General features: G+C 36.5%; 1 protein-coding gene across 2 annotated transcripts in view; it reads right to left on the bottom strand.

Annotated features, from left to right (window-relative positions):
• Positions 1 to 20,745, bottom strand: part of LOC105182726 (protein O-mannosyl-transferase 2) — a 41,728-nt gene extending 20,983 nt beyond the window's left edge. Inside the window, exons 1-5 of one of the 2 annotated variants that reach the window (XM_011140371.3) lie at positions 20,524 to 20,745; positions 20,292 to 20,443; positions 9,242 to 9,330; positions 9,013 to 9,161; positions 8,449 to 8,858 (exon numbers count right to left, since the gene is read on the bottom strand). In XM_011140371.3, coding sequence (XP_011138673.2) covers positions 8,449 to 8,858; positions 9,013 to 9,161; positions 9,242 to 9,330; positions 20,292 to 20,443; positions 20,524 to 20,661 — 938 coding nt within the window. In that variant the 5' untranslated portion in view covers positions 20,662 to 20,745. The remainder of the gene's footprint in view (positions 1 to 8,448; positions 8,859 to 9,012; positions 9,162 to 9,241; positions 9,331 to 20,291; positions 20,444 to 20,523) is intronic. The other variant, XM_025306856.1, reaches the window with a different exon arrangement.
• Positions 20,746 to 21,350: the final 605 nt, after the last annotated feature.

Raw genomic sequence — 21,350 nt, forward strand, 5'->3', positions numbered from 1 at the left:
CCCAATTTTTTATTACATATTCTTATAGTCCTTCTTCAGACCTTTTCAAATCACTATGGTTTTATCCAATTTGAATAAGCTATTCCGAAGTTATCGAGTTTTTTAAAGTAAGATATGTAACCAACTAAAGCAAGATTGGAGGATAATCAAGCCAACTAAGGTGAGACCGGAGGATGATCCGGCCATCTAAGGCAAGGTTGGGAGTTGTCCGACCAGCTAAGGCAATATTGGAAAGCTTTAAAGTAATTGTTCAAAATGTCCCCCATCAACAGTTTGACAATAAGCTAATCTATCGTAAAAAGATGAAACGGCTTTTTGAATGTAATCAACAGGGATGAGAGCAGCTTCATCAAGAATTCGATTTCGTAAGTCATCCAAATTTTGTGGTTTCGTTTTGTAAATTCTATCTTTTAAATGTCCCCACAGGAAGTAATCGTTAGGTGATAAATTGGGTGATCGAGGAGGCCATTCTATAGGTCCTCTTCTACCTATCCATCGATGAGGAAACACTGTGTCCAGATAATTACGGGCATCCTTTCCGTAATGTGGGGAGCACCATCTTGTTGGAACCATGTATGCTCGAAGTTGTCATCCATGATTGCTTGTATCACTGGAACTAGCGTTTCTTAGCATATTCTCATATTTTATCGCTGTCAATAAAGATTTCCGTCAATAAAGAGTGGACCTATGAGAACATTATTCAAAATGCCTACCCAAACATTCACTTTTTATGGATACTGCGTGTGTGTTTCTTCAATCCAGTGAGGATTTGTATCTGACCAAAATTTACAATTGTGTCGATTAACGTGGCCATTTAACTGAAATGTTGTCTCATCTGAAAAAACTACATTTGATAGATAATTAGGATCTTCGGCTATTTTTTCCATCATCAAATCACAAAATTCAATGCGCCTATCGAAATCATCTTCATTTAGCTCTTGTACAAGATGGATCTTATAAGGATGAAATTTATTCATTTTCAATATTTTAAGCACAGACATTTGATCTATTTCATGTTGCTGTCCTACTTTGCGGGTCGAATCATGCGGATTTTCGATAAAGGATTGTAGAACATCTAATGATTTTTCTACACTTGTTGCTGATACTGGACTACCTGGTATTGCACGATTTTTCACACTTCCAGTTTCCTGAAAACGCCTTATCGTTCTTTCAACGGTAGATTTTAGAATGGCATTACCCTGAGTACGAAAAGTTTCATTAAAAAGCCACCTCACATCATTGTACGACCTTAGTCGATCATCCCATCCTCTCATCATCAAAAGAGATATGCGTTCTCGTTCTGAAAGACTTGCCATATTGACAAGCAGAAGTGGTAAGATTTAGTCTAATCGACTAAATTCATATTTGGATCAATTCAAAGTTATTCTAAAGGCAGTGCTGAAGAATAATAATGAGCACGGAATGAAGTGCAATTAAGTCAACTTACAACTAGCTTCAAACTGTTTCTTAATAATTTTCAAAAAAATAGAGGAATTTCAGTCAAGTTTGCGATTCACTAAACTGTAATGAGTATTAAATGAGTAAATGGAAGAAATAAACATCAAACAGCAGAATAGTTCAAATAAATAAATAACTGAAATAAATCAATCAACGAAATTAAGACAAGCCAATAGGAGCCAACGCCTGAAAGTTAGTCGCGCAATTATTTTTACGAGTTGGCTGGATCATCCTCCGATCTTGTCTTAGTTGGCTTGATCACTCCGACTTTGCCTTAGTTGGCCGAATCATTCTCCGACCTTGCCTTAGTTGGCCGGATCATCCTCCGATCTTGCCTTAGTTGGCTAGATATCTTACTTTAAAAAACTCGATAACTTCGGAACAGCTTATTCAAATTGGATAAAACTATAGTGCTTTGAAAAGGTCAAAAGAAGGGCTATAAGAATATGCAACAAAAAATTGAGGGTTCCATTTAAAAAATCCGAGGTGACCTTGTCCTGACCTTGATGATGCCACCCAAGGTCAAATTGTTAAGATCGGTAAATAGATCTTTTTCAACGCTACAACTTTTGTCTGAAACATTTTTTTATGGTGTATATTTTTCGAAATTTTCAGGGGTCCCGGGGTTTTTTCTTCACCCTATATATACAAAGAGATAGCATTCAATTTTATTATAAAATTAAATTTTATAATAAATAATTAAAACGATTATTCTTGTTATTTTCTATATAAGACAGATATTATTGTATATGTGTGCAATATTTTTGTCCTATAAAAAATAATAAAAGTATTAAAAATACAGAAATATTATAAAATATTGTAAGTACATAATATTATTAAAAAAAAAAGTTGGCACTGCGAGGACTCGAACCACTCCTCGGTCGTAGACGACAAATTACTAGCACGCGTCTTAGCTACCGTGCTTCACACTTATTGATTCCAAGTTACTACACTTAACATGTAGCTGTTTTTTTAATTACAAATTTCTCGCAAACAAAGGCCTATGCATATAAACTCTTTTAGAGTTTTAATGTATTCAATTCTCCCATTCGAATGAAATATGATCATTCAATCATTCAATTATTGATTTTACATGTCTTGCCATCTTCGTGTAAAATATACTAATAATATTATGTTCTTTATACAGAATATAACTGAAAAAGCGTTCACTAAATATATAGTGTTATTCCTGATCAAAAATCGAGTCGAAAAGTTCTGAAATGCGCGAAGTCATAACGCCGCCGTGCCGTGCCGTGCCGTAGCGCTCATATACACTACCGGGCATGCGGCTCACTGAGATACGTCCGATTAAAGATCGGTGCTAACTGGCGTAACTTTATTCAATAATTATTACGTGATTAAACATAATGGAAAAAAATGGTTCAGAACTTTTTCGATTTTTGATCAGAAATAACACCTAGTGGGCGCTTTTTCAGTTATACCTTGTATAATAGATTCTTACTCTGACAAGTTATTAAACTTCGTTTTTTCTTTATTCAATGATTATATAGATTATATTATATTTTATATTGATACAAACATAAACGCGCGTATACACATTGTGTGAATAAAAGAAATTGTGTTATACATATTGCAGTCTAATTTTAACTCACTCTGATTTTATATCGCATTATTTTAAAGAAAAATGTTATACCGAGAAGATTTTGCATATTTTATTTTTAATATATGAAATCCGAAAATTTCAAAAATGATAATGATTCTATATATTTTAAATTTTATAAAATGAAAATTCATTCGGAGAAGTAATGTCCATCGAATCATTCAAAGAGCGATTTTTCATTGATACAAAATGCACTATCCATTCTAAATCAATAAATAGATTTATTAGAAAGTAAACAATGGATTTCTGATATACTTCATTGTTATATGAACATATTCACATAAATCGACTGAAACGTTTTCTTATATAGAATTAGAATCCATTCTAGTTTGAATAAAACATTTACTCTTGCGCTTTCTGATGATAGTATTTTCACTGTCGCATCAGGTGAAAATAGTACCATTTGTTACTCGTCTAACTCGTTTTAAATCAGATTCCAATTTAACAAATTTAGAGAAAATATGTTATAATTTATATATTCTAATTTATCTATTCTTATACAAGGTGTCCCATTTTTAAAAAATGCACCTCGATAATTCATCAACGAAGCATTTTCAGCAAAAATATTTCGGACAAAGTTGTATAGTTTTAAGGAGGACATAAAACAACTATACTATCTTGTTTACAAATGGCACCATTTTCGAAATATTCACTATTCATTACTTTTCTTAAATGGAAATCCCAATTTTTTATTACACTGTCTTTTTGACCAATTAATTTAAACAACTTTCGTCTGAAACATTTTTTTATTTGCCTAATATTTTTTGAGATATTTAAGGAAAATTTGATAATTTTTCAATATTTCACTCACGATATCTCGCTATTTGTCGGAAGAAAAAGTGGTACTAAACTTTTCTGCTGTATTTAATCTCAAGAATATATTATAATAATAGCGATTTTTGTTAACTTACTAACTTTTGGAAATTTCAAAATCATCAAATTAACAAAAGTCAGGGCGCTATTGAATAACAATATATTCTTAAGATCAAGTAGGGCAAAAAAGTCAAGTACCACTTTTTGTTCCAACAAATAGCGAGATATCATGAGTTAAATATTGAAAATGTTATTAAGTTTTCCTTAAATATTTCAAAAATATTAGGCAAATAAAAAAATGTTTCAGACAAAAGTTGTTAAAATTAATTGGTAGAAAAAAACGGTGTAATAAAAAGTTGAGGTTTCCATTTAAGAAAAGTAATGATCAGTAAATATCTCGAAAGTGGTATCATTTGTAAACAAAATAGTGTAGTTGTTTTATGTCCCCCTTGAAATCATATAATTTTTGTCCGTAACATTTTTGCTGAAAATGCTTCATTGAAATATTACCGAGGTGCGTTTTTTAAAATAGGACATTCTATATAATTTCGTCTAATATGTATGTTGCATTTAATATAATTAAAAAATAATCATCTTGTATATAGGACACTATGCAAGAAAAAACAATTATTATATTATCTTCTTATCATATTATCTCTTTAAAGTATTAAAGGGGAGAAGTGGAACTAAATTAAAAATGAAAAATCTAAATACACCGGAGATAGCATCAAAATATACCATAAATTTTTGCTGTAATTAGTTTTCCATCTACTTCATAGTTTCAAAGACTTACCAAAAACTAAAAAATTCATTATTTTTGTAGAATGATTTTAATCCTTAAGAGTTTTTGGTACTCACAGTAGCCATATTAGGTAATGACATTAGAAGCGAAAAATATGGTAAAATATACCTAATAAAAGAATAATCGGAAATAACCTTCGCTAATTTTGAGTTTTGAATATGTTGAACAGCAAAAAATATTAGACACACATTGTTATGTTTATTTTGTTGTTTAAGGCCCTTGCTTGTAGAATTCTTGATTGATGACGTCAGTAGTGAGAAAACGCACATTTTTGCGTGCCATGTCCAAGCAAAGAGATATTTATAAAAAAAATGTTTCAGGTCGTTAAAATATACTTATAAAATGTTCCGAATATTATATTTTTTCCTTGACAGTTAATCGACAACCTTAAGATAATTATAATATAAAGTCTAGTTGTACGTACGTAATTACTCCTTATGACAAGTCTCATATTATAGACATTTTATAGTTCTTGATTGAGAAACAAAGAAGTAAGTATCAAGTACTAAAGAAAAAGCATAAGTTCGAAGCATTTTACAAATACTCTAACGATCTAAATTATGTATACAAATATCTTTTTTATCTAAAAATGACGCGCAAGAATTTTGAGTGTGCGTTTTTTTCATTATAGACGTCATTAATCAAAAATTCTGCAGCAAGGGCCTTAAACAATAAAATAAACATAAAAATGTATATCTAATATTTTTTGCTACTCAATATCTATAAAACTCAAAATTGGTAAAGGTTATTTTCGATTGTTCTTTTGTTAGATATATTTTACCATAATTAAGCATGTAAATTGTAGTTATTATAATTACACGATATTAGTCTGTTACTATTTGCAAAATATTATAAATTCGACATTTTCAGGTTAAATTCTTTCTTATAAATAGGTCGATAAAATCAATTAGATAATAAAATTTGAATTCTCTAAAATACACAGAATGTCCGAAAATATTCAATACAGCCGTTATATGTAGAACAGGTCAAACAGAAAGTGGAAAATCATATATCATTTTATTAAAATAATTCACAATAATTATTCAGAAATTAATTACATGATATGAGTAAATGAACACATAAGAAACAATAGTTCAAATTCTATAAGCATATTTAATGAAAAGTTTGCCTTTCAGTAAAAAAAATAATTTACTTAGAATTTCGTAGTAACGATAAATATTAACAGATAAAAGAAGATGTTAAGAGAAATAAAACATCTTTCTCTAAGCTCGAAGTTACTTTTTCATTAAACATGTCTACAAAATGCGTTCTACCGTTTTCTATGCAATTATTAGTCTATTGTTGTTTAATTAATTTGTTTAATTAATTCTTGAATAATTAATGTGAAATTTACAAAATAGCACATGACTTTCTTTTTAAGTTTGACTCGTTTTACTTGTACGGTGACTGTATTAAGAATTTTTAAACATCCTATACAGAACGTCCTATAATTGTAACATACCAACTCCATAGGCACGTAGAACTAAGCGAGAGAAACGAAAAAGTTCTCTTCCATTTAGCGATATCTCGCATTGTTTTTTAGTAATAACCGCGTAAAGTTTGGCGTTTGTTACGCCCATCGCGGCCTATAGACACTCCGAGACGATGGTCTCTTGGCGCTTTGACGCCGCGCGATGGTCAGCGCGAGTCGCGTTACCGTTTAGCTTCGACGTACACAGCTCGCTGCGGAACGTCGGCGCGCAATGGGCGTGACAAACGCCAAACTTTACGCGGTTATTACTAAAAAACTGCTAGGTATGTAAATATGAAACCGGAATTTTTGCATAGAGAATAACGTTTATTGTATGAAAATGATAAAAAATATTTTATTCGAAGTATTGTCCATCGCTAGCTATATATTTTTCCCACCTGTCTGACAATTTGTGGATGCCACGCCAAAAAAACTGTTGCTCTTTTGAGGCAAACCAATCATCAAACTATTTCCGTACATTTTCGTAAGAAGTGAAGCGCTGCTCAGCAAGTGCGTGTCCCATCGATGCAAATAAGTAGTAATTGGACGAAGCCAAGTCTGGTGAGTAAGCCGCATGCGAAAGTATTTCCCAACTAAACGCCTCAATCGTTTCCTTGACCAGTTTTGCTGTGTGTGATGGTGCATTATCATGAAGCCAAATCACTTTGTGTTGCTTTTTTTGATATTCTGGTTGCTTTTCACGCAAAGATTGATTCAAATCGATCATTTGTTGTCGGTAGCGTTCAGTAATAACGGTTTTGCCAGGTTTTAGCTGCTTATAATAGATCACACCTTTCTGATCCCACCAAACACAGAGCATTCCATCCATAGCGATTTGGCCTTGCAGTCGATGTCGATGGTTCGCCTGGAATTACCCATTTTTACGCTTTTACGCTTTTACGCTTGGGATTCTCAAAATATATCCACTTTTCATCGCCAGTCACAATTCGATGGAGAAATGACTTTCTTTTGTACCTGGTGAGCAGCATTTCGCAAGTGGTTTTTCGGTTTTCCTGCTGTCTTTCATTCAGTTCATGTGGAACCCATTTTCCATCTTCTGGATCTTTCCCATGGCTTTTAAACGTATGGAGACGGCTTCTCGTGTCACATTTAATTGATCCGCGAGTTGTTGTTGCGTTTGAGCGTCATCATCATCCAACAGTGCTTGCAATTTGCTGTCTTCAAATTTTTTCGGTGGTCTTCCACGTTCTTCGTTTCTCACGTAAAAATCGCCACGTTTGAATTTTTTTAAACCACTTAAAGCACTGTGATTTACCAAGAGCATGCTCACCGTAAGCTTCGACAAGCATTCGATGCGATTCTGCAGCAGTTTTCTTCAAATGGTAATAGAAAATCAATGCTGTCCGCAAATCGTAGCTTCCAGGCAGAAAATTTGACATGTTCAACGCTATTACAAACTATGCTGTTGTATAAAACTTGTATTGTTGAAAATCTTTGTCAGATGTCAACAAATGGAAATGGCGCCAATGACGCGGTTTGACGGTAACTACATTGACAGCTAGGACCATCTATGGGCAAATTCCGGTTTCATATTTACAGACCTGGGGCTCGATTCCTGACGGCGTGCGAATGAGATGCGCATACGAAAATCTATATTATATATTATTATTATTATATATTATATATAACGTAAACTGTACATTTTCGCATATGCATCTCACTTGCACGCCATCAGGAATCGAGCCCCTGGTATACGAGATATCGCTAAATGAAAGAGGACATTTTCGTTCCTCTCGCTTAGCTCTACGCCCCTATGGAGTTGGTGTGTTACAATTATGGGACACCCTGTATATTATATTTTATATAGTACTGTTTTATGAAATTCGCAATAATTATCGAGTTATTAATATAGAAATCTGTCGAATAAGCGCACGCTGAGATGAATGATTGGAGAAGCGTCGCAGCCTCTCGGGTTACAGCATGGCCCAGTCGACCTAGCAATTGTTGGCGGCGTGCGGCGAGATAAAACAACGACGCGTTGTCCTTCCTCTCGCCGCACACCGGCAACAATTGCAAGACCGACTGGGCCATGCTATGACCTGAGCAACTGCAATGCTTCTCCAATCATCTATGTCGGCGCGCTCTCACTCTTCAGATTTCTGTCATTAATAATTCAATAATTACTGCGAATCTCGCAAAATGGTATGGGACTTTTATGTTTGTCTTAACCCAATCTACCTTCACACTTCAGATTGGTAGCTAATTATCGGATATCCTTATATTACATTTTAGCAAAAACTAAATTTAGACATGCTAATTCACCTATATACAATGCCGGAAATTACAGTTCCTAATATGGTGTGGTAAACTGTGTTTCCCACTTTCTCTGGAAGTAACAACAGGAGGCTGTCGATGATATAATTCAGTGTAATTCCAGTCAACATGGAACTGTACAACAACGCTGGGAAATAATGATGGAAGTATAGCACTCTACTCATCGCCCAGAATGGTGCATAATGCAAGATCCATCCGAGAAACATCCATTTGCCAGCATATGTTATTCTGCTTCGTTGTTTGAACACAACCACTTCGCCAACACAGCCTCGTTGTTCACATACAATAGCATATATATAAAGAATTACGAACAATATAAGGAAAACTATATTTCCCCACCAAATAATAGGATTACCAAGTAAATAAATCCTTTGATTATTTCCAGAAAAAAATTGACCCTAAAATAGAAACTTTATTGAGAATAAATTTTATTATAAAAATTATACGTTGTTATAATATAAACTATATAGTATAAAATCTTACAATCTAATGTTACGGAGAATTGTATAAATTAATAATTTATAGAAAGACAGGAAAAAAATAATACTTTACTCTATAATTTATCAGCCACTGCCATGGCCGCGAGGATACTTCTCCTTCTTTCACTTTCAGATCTGAGTTTCCTTGCAACATTACGGCATGCGATTCTATAAATCTGTCGATGAATCCTGGCGCGTATACTTGAAAACTAACATTTGGTACTAATAAAAATGTACAACGTTATTTATTATTTTCTCAATAATTATTAATAAATTTGACGATGTGTACATCGCTTACTTACATTTAGCATATTGATTATCCTCTATGTTCCATAACGCATTTTTATCTCTCATATTTGGATTGCAAGAAACTTCTTGTTGATTATATCCCCTAATTAAATTAAATATATTTTCAATTAATTACTTTGTATCTGAATAAAATGTAGAAAATTACGATCAAATAATTTTAATTTTGTTCTTATTTTCTATTTCCTAAGTTTTATTTTTATTCATGTATTATTCATATATAAAATATCTAACATAATGCACATACAATCGCTTATGTGTAGACAGAATTCATCAGTGAGTATTTTACCATTTTGCAGACAAACATAACATATCATTTTTATAAATAATTGAGATATTAATTAATATTAGTAATAATAATAATATCAATAAATGAATGCGCAAGAAGCGATAAGTTTTATACACAACGTTTTATCATAGATAAAATAATAGAGGATTTCTTTATTTAGTTTAACCTATAAAATGAACAATTTTACGTGTTATGTTAGATAATCTATATATATATATATATATATACGAGGGCGGTCCGATAAGTACTTAGCCTCACCGCCCGATGGCGCCACTATCGCAAGAGAAATTTACTATCGTGTAGTACATTCTCGTAGACGGCTACTGTCGAAATTTCAGCCGAATCGGACTCGTAGTTTTGTTTTGACCGCGTGTGGAAGCGGGCGTGTCCGCGAATTTTAGAAAAATGGAAAAAGAGCAATATCGGTCGGTGATTCGATTCTTGTTTTTGGAAGGGAAATCGCGCAGCGAAATCAAAGAGCGCTTGGATGCTGTGTACGGTGACTCTTCTTCGATGGCGACCGTCAAAAATTGGTTTAACGAGTTTCAATGTGGTCGCACGTCGGTTTTTGATGAGCCACGCCCAGGTGCCCCGAAAACGGCTACCACGGAGGATAACATGACAAAAATCCACGATCTCATATTGGCAGACCGCCGATTGAAGGTGCGCGAGATAGCTGAGACAGTAGGCATCTCAAAAGACCGCGTGGGTCATATCCTGCATGAAATTTTGGGCAAAGCTGTCGGCGCGATGGGTGCCGCGTTTGCTCACTCCGGACAACAAGCGCAACCGTGAGACCACTTCAGAGCAGTGTTTGACGCTGTTTAAGCGCAATCCGAAGGAGTTTCTGCGTCGTTTCGTGACCGTCGACGAAACATGGATCCACTGGTACACACCAGAGACCAAAGAACAGTCGAAACAGTGGACTTCACCCGGCGAACGTGCTCCGAAGAAGGCGAAGACTGTCCTATCGGCCGGAAAGGTGATGGCCACCGTTTTCTGGGATTCACAAGGTGTGATCTACATCGACTACCTGGAGAAGGGCAAAACGGTCATAGGGCTGTACTATGCCGAATTATTGGGCCGATTCGACGCCGAATTGCAGAAAAAACGGCCCCATTTGGCGAAGAAAAAGGTGCTCTTCCACCATGACAACGCACCGGCTCACACCTCCGCCTTCGCCACGGTCAAATTGGTCGAATTGGGCTACGAACTGCTGCCCCATCCACCGTATTCTCCAGATTTGGCCCCGTGCGACTTCTTTTTGTTTCCAAACTTGAAAAAGTCACTCGCCGGGCAGAAATTTGAATCGAATGAGAAGGTCATCGCCGCCACGGAGGTCTACTTTGCAGACTTCGAGAAAACGTATTTTTCAGACGGGTTAAAGAAGTTGAAGCATCGCTGGGTCAAGTGTATCGAGCTAAAAGGAGACTATGTTGAGAAATAAATCGCCACTTTTTCAAAATTTTCGTTTTTCTTTTGTAGGCTTATCGGTTAAGTACTTATCGGACCACCCTCGTATATATTAGGTTGTTCGGAAAGTTCGTTTCAAATTTCGCGCGCTCCACATTTCTATGTAATCAGTAAGAACGAGGGCGCTCTAAACGATTTTATATTTGTCAACAAACATTCCCAGGTCTATGAGCCCGCTAAGGAAACTTCGCAGATCTTCCTAAGTGCAACTATTTCGTCAGAAATCAGTTTGAAAAATGGAGAACCAAAAAGTCCATTTTCGTCATGTGATGCTATATTGCTTTAAACGTGGCTTCACGGCTTCGCAGACCCTGAATGAGATATTCTCAGTATATGGAGAGGCCTGCGTCACTCACCAGACAGTTCGAAAATGGTATCGAAGATTCGAAGCTGGCGATTTCAACATGGAAGATCAAGCTCGCTCAGGCCGGCCTCAGGAGGTTGATGAAACGCTTCTTATGGATCTCGTGCACGAAAATTCTCGAATGACGAGAACTCGAGTTAGAGAACTCGCCGACACTCTGGACAAGTCTGTTTCCACCGTGCATGACCATCTGAAGAAGCTAGGATTCTCAAGTCGACTGGATGTGTGGGTGCCACACGAAATGAATGAACGGTAGTTGCTGGAACGTGTGAACGTCTGCGATATGCTGCTTCAACGGCACCAAAAAGAACCGTTCTTGAAGAGGATCATAACAGGCGATGAAAGTTGGATCCTATACAATTATGTTAGCTGCAAGAAGTCGTGGGGAACCAGCGACGCGTCTACGCAAACAGTGGCTAAGCCGGGGCTTCACGCGAGAAAGGTTCTTCTGAGTATCTGGTGGGATTTTAAGAGCGTGGTATATTATGAGCTTCTTCAACCAAACGAAACCATCAACGCGGCGAAGTACAGCCTTCAACTGGACGAACTGAAGACTGCCAACGCACGGAAGCGCTCTGAATTGGCCACAGGCGTGGAATTGTTTTCCATCATGATAACGCCAGACCTCACGTCGCAATGTCTATCCGTAGGAAGCTGTTAGACTTCGAATGGGACGTTCTTCCTCATCCTCCATATTCTCCCCAGACCTTGCCCCATCTGACTACTATCTATTTCTTCCTTTAAAAAATTTTCTTCGGGACAAGAAATTCGAGTCTTTGAAAGTCCTCAAAAGTCATCTTGATAAATTCTTCGCCAATAAGAAACCTTTATTTTGGAGCAAAGGCATCATGCAGCTTCCTGAAAGATGGGCCAAGGTCGTTGAACAAAACGGTACATATTTGCTTCAATAAAGTTCCTCTTTGTGTAAAATATTGCGCTCTTAATTTATTTCAAAAATTTGAAACGAACTTTCCGAACAACCTAATATATATTGTTATAAATACCTAATATATATACCTAATATATAATATATAACAACCTAATATATATAACCTAATATATAATAATATATATTATATATATACAATATAACCTATTATCATATTGATAAAAAGTTAACTTTTAACGATTTACACGAATATTACTTACAAGGAGATGGCAAGACGTGTAAAATCAATAATTGAATGAGTCATATTTCATTCTAATAGGGGAGGGGAGATTGAGTATATAAAAACCCTAAAAGGGTTTGCGTACATGGGTCTTCGTTTGAAAGAAATTTGTAATTGAAAAAACAGCTACATGTTAAGTGTAGTAATTTGGAATCAATAAGCGTGAAGTGCGGTAGCTGCGGCAGCTAAGGTGTGCGTACGTATCCTGTGAGCCGAGATACTCTAATCCAAAGTTCAATTTACGAAGATTTCACGTTCGCTAGCATTACTAAAAATGTCCCATCGAAAATGTCCATCTCACATTTCTTCTGTTAGAAGCGCTGCGAACCCATCGTGAGAGGCGCCACGAACGGGTTCGCTCATTTCAGAGGCGTCATAAGAAAGCCAAGAAAATTCGAAAATTATATACGAGTGTGTTTGACATATGTAGTGATATTTGAATGCTAACAGAAAAAGTGATGATCGGTGATTAACTCATAAGAAAAGTCGAACGAGGAAACGAGGAAGAAAAAGAGGAAAAAGATATGTGTAATATATGTGATATATATTTATTGCACATTAGAGCAGGGTAAGTAGGTTATTGATTGTTGATCTATGAATGAAATTTATTCTTTTATTTTTATGTTCCATTATTATATGTATTCTTATAACAAAACAATAATATATTTCCAGACAACACCGGATATCCAGTAGATGTACGTTTCACGTCCAATTTATGTCCGTGTGTCCGATTTACGTCCATGGATATAAATTGGACGTAATAAGGATGTCCTTATTGGACATCGGACCTGTAGGACGTCCGATGTACGTCCATCGGACGTCCTATGTCCGAAGTTGTGACAAACGTACGTCCTATGGACGTCTTTTATAAAAAAAATGGATGTCTAATGGACATCCGTGTGCTGTCTGGGATTACGTCATATTGCATATTTGACATTACAGATAGCTGCGTTGGGACATTACTATTGAACAGAAGCACAACAGATTCACTATCAGGTAACACACAATATTATAAAAAATGTCTTTTATTATTATATGAATTTATTTATTTGCCCATAATATATTTATTTGCCCATAACGACAATATATTATTTCATACTGTATATTTTACATTTTCAGATTGCAGCATTGGATCATATTTGTTATTAAGCAGAAACAGAATCGATAGGCTACATCCAGGTAATGCACCATCTAAAAGATATCTTTTATTATTATTTATATATATTCTTGCCCAAAACAAGAATATGTTATTCCACATTGCATATTTTATATTTTCAGGTTGTTGCTGTGAGGATAAACGTAGGCAGAATGACATTGAACGCTGCAATCTGAAAATATGAAACATACAGTATGAAATAATATATTCTCATTACAGATAAATAAATATATATAAATACGTATAATAATAAAAGATATTTTGTATAGAATTGTATGTTGCTTGATAGTGAATCGATTATGCTTGTGTTCAAAAGTAATGTTCTAACATAGCTATGTGTAAATGTCAAATCAAACATAGCTACCTGTAAATGTCAAATATACAGTATGAGGCAATGTATTATTGTTTTGTTATAGGAATACGTATAATAATATATTTCATATTGCATATTTGACATTTACAGGTAGCTGCGTTTGATTTGACCTTTACAGATAGCTGCGTTGAGACATTACTATTGAACAAAAGTACAACCGAGTCACTATCAGGTAACACATAATACTATAAAAAATATCTTTTATTATATGTATTTATATATATTTATTTGTTCATAGCGAGAATATATTATTTCATATTGTATATTTCACATTTTCAGATTGCAGCGTTGGAATATATGTGTTATTAAGCAGAAACAAAATCAATAGGCCACATCCAAGTAATGTACCATCTAAAAGATATCTTTTATTATTATATATATTCTTGCCTATCGATTTGTCCTCACAGCAGCTACCTGAAAATATAAAATATGCAATATGAAATAACATATTCTTGTTTTGGGCAAGAATATATATAAAAGATATCTATTAGATGGTGCATTATCTAAATATGGCCTATCGATTCTGTTTCTGCTTAATAACAAATATGTTCCAATGCTGCAATCTGAAAATGTGAAATATACAGTATGAAATAATATATTCTCGTTATGGACAAATAATATATATAAATACATACAAATATATATAAATATATATAATAATAAAAGATATTTCGTATAGAATTATATGTTGCCTGATAGTGAATCAATTGTGCTTTTGTTCAAGAGTAATGTCCCAACACAGCTATCTGTAAATGTTAAATCAAACACAGTTACTTGTAAATGTCAAACATGCAATATAAGGTAATGTATTATTATTGTTTTGTTATATTTATATTTTTATATTCTAATATTATATATATTCTTTCAACAAGTTATATGGATATAAAATAAATATAACTTCTAGTCATCTTACTATTTGCAAAATTATTTCATATACTGTATATTCTGAAAATTATCTGCTATTTGCCTCAAAAATTTTCCAGAAATCTGTTCCATATCGATCTATTATTAAAAATCGATATTTTGTATTTTTGTATTCATAATTTCCAGAAGCAATGTAATCTTTAAATTAAATCATTAAATAATAAAATAATTAAGTAAATAAAATATTAAACATAAGTCTATCTTTATCTTTCTTACTAAATAAATAAAGACAAAGATCTATTTTAGTCTCACTTAAAACCAAAATAATATTGGTGCAACTGGGCCTTACTCATAAAATTTTTACATTTTTAACTATGCATCGTAATATCTCTGATCCTAGGATAGGTAGAGTAAAAATAAAAATACTTTCATGATATAATTTAACCCCAAGCTATCGATTAACCTTTAGAGGACTGGAGTGGCCCCTATAGGAGCCACGTATAAATCGGCATTCAATGTTTTCTTAAAGGTTATATTATAGTTATTTATGCATTTATATCGATGTTTATGTGCTCTAAAAATATATTTGCATGTATTCATGTGATTTTTACCTTACTTGTAAATAGACATTTATTAACAAGTACATATTTTAACCGCATAGTAATTTACATCTCAGTACGTTCTTATTTATAATAGACCCACTTTCTCTCAGAATGATATAAAATCAACACACAACACTATTAGTCCAGTAAGCAAAATGCTAACAGAATGCGCGCAGATTGACGCCAATTTCGATCAGATTTCCACATCAAAACCATAGCCATCTGTGTCCTCATTAAGCTCGTGTTTTGTCGACAGGACCTGTGTGACAGGCCGTGCGAGCAGATTGTCGGCAGAAACCGCGCAGGTCCTGCTGCCAAACTACACGTAGAGTCTGCGCGTAGAGTTTGCTCGGTTTCTGCCGTCAATCTGCCGTCAAATTACTGCAAGTCTTGTGCGGTTTTTACTACAAATCTGCCGTCAAATATCTGACAACAGGATCTGGCGCATATTTGACCGCATATTGGCGGCATAATTTGATATAATAGATTCTGCGTTAAATTTGTTGCCTATTTGCCATCAAACTATGATAGCAGGCTTTGTTCGAAATCTGCTCGCGCAGGTTTGGCTATCTAGGTAGAGTTTCGATTGCGCACAGTGCGTGATAACAATCACTCTAAAAGTAACAAATAAATATAAAAATATAGAAAAATAGTTTTTGAAATAAAATAATTTTCATTAAATTTAAAACCAAAATTTAAAAACTTATAAAATAAAAAATAAAAAAAATTTTTAAATAACAAAAAATATAAAAAAACAAAGGAGCTACATAATTTTCTACATCCACGTCGTTAGCAGGTTATGCTAAAGGAAAGTTTACTGTCGAGCCTGTCCAGCCCTTCCTACCCGATTAGGTGGACAGGGATTTCAGGACTCTGACGTTTAGGATGATACAGATGTTCACTGGGCATGGCTGCTTCGATGAGTACCTGTGTCGAATCCAAAAGGAACGCATGACACAGTGCCATGACTCCATGCAGCGTACTCTCTAGGACTGCCCCCCCTAGGCAGTTGAGCACGGAGTCGCGATCCGGGAACTGGGCCGTGACCTCTCGCTCCCTGTGCTTATTACCACCATCCTGGGGAGCGAGAGAAAGTGGCAAACCTTCGCCTCCTTCTGCAAGTCAGTAATGGCTCGCAAGGAGGAGGCGGAGTGGCTCCGCCAAGTGACGGGCGGTAGAGGCAGAGGCCGCGGGAGGGAGCGACGCCGTCGTCGCTGCCAGCGACGTGGGTCGGGAAACAGCGGCGGCGGCGAAGACTCCTCCGAGGAGGAAAGGGTGGTGAGGGCCATTATGGACCCCCCCCCACCTCCTCCACCACCGGCACCACCAAGAAAGAGAAGGCCAGAACCGGCCGGAGCCGCGGGGCCCCGAAGTTCAGCGGAGCAACGCGGCAGGAGAGGAGGACATAGGAGAGGAGTTACTCCTCTACTTTCAATGCAGGGACGAGCAGGCGCAGCTAGGCGGGGGACAGTCCTCCACCAGCCCCCCAGCCTTCCCCAGGACGAGGATCGGATGAAATTAAGGGGGGGAGTGCATAATGACAGTCAGTCATCGCTGAATGCCTCCTCCCTGCCTAAAAAAACCCACGCAAATGCGGGTTATGAAGGAGGGAGAATCGATAGGAATGACCTCCCCTCGCCTTTCAGGCGAGAGACCCTGGCGGTTAGGGCATATTTTTCCCCTGTAACCGCTGGGGTGGAGGGTGGGACTCCGGGTGAGGATACCTAGAACTACATTCAACCCTCTAAGAGAAGAAGCGGCGAGGTGGCGGTGGCTCACCTCGTCTCACAACATCTGAGGCGGCGCCTCGTCTGGCTGGGAACGGCGGTTAAGGATCGACCTTGGTCGGCCTCCCCCTTCTCAGCACCACAGACGGGGCGTGAGGGGTGGACGGAGGATGGTTGAGGAGGAGCTTTGGCTTGGCCTCTCCCCTCCCCCATTCCTCGGGGACAGGCGACTTCTGTCAGGACCCGGGGCCCCGATTGCAATTACGCGGCTCTGGGGCCCCGAGAAAAGTCCTTTCGCAGTGCCACCCGGGGAGGTTTTAGCCGATAGGAGTCCGTCATAACCTCGGGCCCTTCCCCGAGGGTCCAAAGTATCCATGATGGATTTCCTCCTCGTAAAAAAAAAAAGGAAAGTTCCTCCTCTTTTATCAGCATCACCTGGGCAGGGGAAACTGTGGGGTGGAGCCGCGGGGCCCCGAAGCCTAGCGGAACAACGCAGCGGTAGGAGAGGAGGTCAGAGGGGAGAAGTTATACCTCCCCAGCCCCCAGTACCGACACTACATGACGCAGCCAGGGGGGTCAGACCATCAGCTCCCCAGCCTTCCGCCGCTCCCTAGGACGGGGATCGGATGATAACAAGGGAGGGGGAGTGCATGACGATGATTAGTCGTCGTCGTAAATGCCCCCCCTGCCTGAAAGATCCGTACATACCATGTGCGGGTCAGTAAAAAGGGGGTCAGTAAAGAGATTGGGAGTGACCCTCTCGCCTTTCAGGCGAGAGCTGTCCGGCGGCTACAGGACTTTTTTCCCCCGTAATCACCAAGCAGGAGGGTGGGGCTCCGGGCGACGATTCCTGGGGCTCCATCTAGCCCTCTTACAGAAGGAACGGCGAGATGGCGGTAGTCTACCTCGTTGCACAACATCAAAGGCGGCGCCCTGTCTGGCTGGGAACGGTGGTCGAGATTGACTTCAGTCGGCCTTCCCCTTCCCAGCACCACAGACGGGGCGTAAAGGGACGGAGGGTGGCTGAGGAGCTTCGGCTTGGCCTCCGCCCTCCCCCACCTCTCAGGGACAGGCGACGTTTGTCTGGACTCGGGGCCCGATTGCAGTTACGCGGCTCCGAGGCCCCGAAACAAGTCCCTTCGCAGCGCCACCCGGGTCGTATTAAATTGCATTAGAACTCAGATATAGATTTGAACGTATCTTATAAATTTCTTGTGATAACTTTAAATCTAGTATTAAGAATAACTTGAGAAGTTGAATTTTATTATAACGTGTGTATGGTGCAAACATATTTTTGTAGCTAACATTAAAATTGTTAATACAACATGAACGCGCCAAGGGTTTTTTTATTTTTGGTTAATCTTCATAATTTTTTTTTTCAATTCCTTGTATGTTTGGATTAAATATTTTGCTTTCTTTTTTTTTAATTTAGTATAAAGTTTGTAAGTTAACGCATATTACTTGCATTGCAAAAGAACAAGAACATAAGAAATATATAACAAAGAAGAAATGTAATAACATAATACTAGTTTTTCATATTCACTTGATGCAACATGGACAGCAGGTCTTAAAGGATAGCAACCTTTGACTTTGAGAGATCACCAGCTTGTACCACTAGGTACAAGTAACAATGCCTCTCTCTATAGTCGCTGTGCGCTCGGGATAGCACTAGAGATGTCGCTTCCGAACGACATCTCTTAACGTTATCTAGGGAGAGGAAAATGTCGTGAGCGTGGAGCGTCAGGTAGCTCAGTGGTTTAGAACAGTCGCCCGGCAAGCGAAAGACCCGGGTTCGATTCCCAGTCTAGCGACTACCGCGCTCTCGATGTTTTTCTCTCTTCGGAACGAAAATAAAATGTAGGTCCCGAACGCACGGCATCTCGTCGCCACCTAGTACGCCCTCCTTTCATGATAATAATATCACTATCCTAATATCACTATTTTTGTGGTGAAAAATATAAAAAGAGTAGAATGAAATGTTTGCAAATGTTACAAATTACTATTTTTTAGAACCAATTTTCTAAGGAAATTTTATTTTCATCATTTTTGTTGAAAGTGAAATTATAAATAAAAGATATACGCACAGAGCGCGTATCTTGGCTTTTTTTACCTTTTTTGAAAGGTTTGTTATAAGATATTTGTTTGCGCACATGCGTATTATGATTTCAAGAAACCGTTAGGGCTACGTGGACCTTTTTCTCGATTAGTATTCTTTCGATTATTGAGCAATAAGGAAGTCACCGTTATAGTGTGTGTGATCATATAAGTTAACAATAAAAATGAAATCAAATGTATATTCATCATAATAGAACATATTCAAATGTTAGCAAAATCTGATATATCAAAAGTAGATTTAATTAACAGTATCGCATATCTTCGAGATAAATATTTTGTATATTTTTGTAAACATTAAATGTATATAAAAGATATGACTTGCTAATAATAAATTTTTTCACAGATACGTTATTACAATTTAATTTGATTTATGCCGAACCACCCAAAAAATTCACAAATTGTTGTAAAAAAATCAGTGGAAAATTATTTGAAACTTTTATTAAAATGTTGGGTAAATGAATTTTATAATAACAATTAAAACATTTATTCTTGTTATTTTTTATATAATAAGACAGATATTATTGTATATATGTGCATTATATTTTTGTCCTATAAAAAATAATAGAAATATTAAAAATATTATAAAAATATAAAATATAGTAATACATAATATTATAAAAAAGAAAAGAAGTTGGCACTGCGAGGACTCGGACACTCCTCGGACGTAGACGACAAAATACTAGCACGCGCCTTTGCTTCCGCAGATACCGCGCTTCACGCTTATTGATTCCAAGTTACTATACTTAACATGTAACTGTTATTTTAATTGCAAATTTCTCGCAACCGAAGGCCCATGCACGCAAACCCTTTTAGGGTATATACTCAACCCCCCCATTCGAATGAAATATAACTCATTCAATTATCGATTTTACATGTCTTGCCATTCCTTGTTAGTTTCAACTACATATACTAACCACTTTGGCAATGTCTTGCCACTACATGTCAATACGCAATGGTGGAGATAATGCACGAACTTTAATTTACTTGTTACCGTCTCCACGATGTCACCATCCTCTCCATTCGTTATCAATACCTTCCAGACATCATTAGCATCACCTGTACCATTCTAAAAACAAACATGAATAATTGAAATAAACATAAATAATTGAGAAACAAGTTAAAAAAGATTTATATTTATAATCTTACTTCTCCGTATCCAGTAATTTGATAATGTTTCTTCGATATTGGTGCAATTTCTTTGTGAGAATGTAGATTCCGCCTCGTGATTACATGCTCTAGGCGAATGAGGTCACCATGTTTGACTAGCATTGCTTCTGATAACATTTCTTCTGTATCAAATTTTTTCACTAGCCACAGATTATTGTCATCTTTATGAGAATAAGTCGTGATCTATAATAAGATATAATATTTAACAATATTTAACGATATTTTATCATTGATAACTACTGATAACAACGGAAATAATTTCAATGACTTTAATTTTGATACATGTGGAATTCATCTTATTAACAAGAGGAAGACGCATCGACCGGGAAACGGTTTGGAACGAAACTTACGGAGTTAATAGTACTTGATTACTAATAACTCATGGTAATAGCATACGACGCAATACCTCTTCGTTTTCGAGAAAAAACGGTCTAAAGAAAAGAGCCAACAAAGTGTACGAGTTAGTAAGAAGGATATTCAATGAAGCGGCGTAGCGCAGCAGCGAAGGTAACGAACTACCGAGCTGCTGACGGCTGAGGTTCGATCCCTGCTGTATGGTTTTTTTTATTCTGTAAGCATAAAAATGAAACAGAAAACATTAATAAATAATAAAACTGCGTTTCTTAAATATATTAGTGTTTGTTAAATATATTATTAATGATTTAAATTACAAAAAGACCGTAAATCTTATCTATAAAATATATAGTGTATGAGAAAATTTTTATATAATAATTGCAATGGAAATAGGGATAAAAATATTGTTATGAAATATATAAGTATGCTATTAACCCTTTGCGGTCGATGCC

Source organism: Harpegnathos saltator, unplaced genomic scaffold (assembly GCF_003227715.2).
Source record: "Harpegnathos saltator strain DR-91 unplaced genomic scaffold, Hsal_v8.6 scaffold807, whole genome shotgun sequence".
NCBI classification, from domain to species: domain Eukaryota; kingdom Metazoa; phylum Arthropoda; class Insecta; order Hymenoptera; family Formicidae; genus Harpegnathos; species Harpegnathos saltator.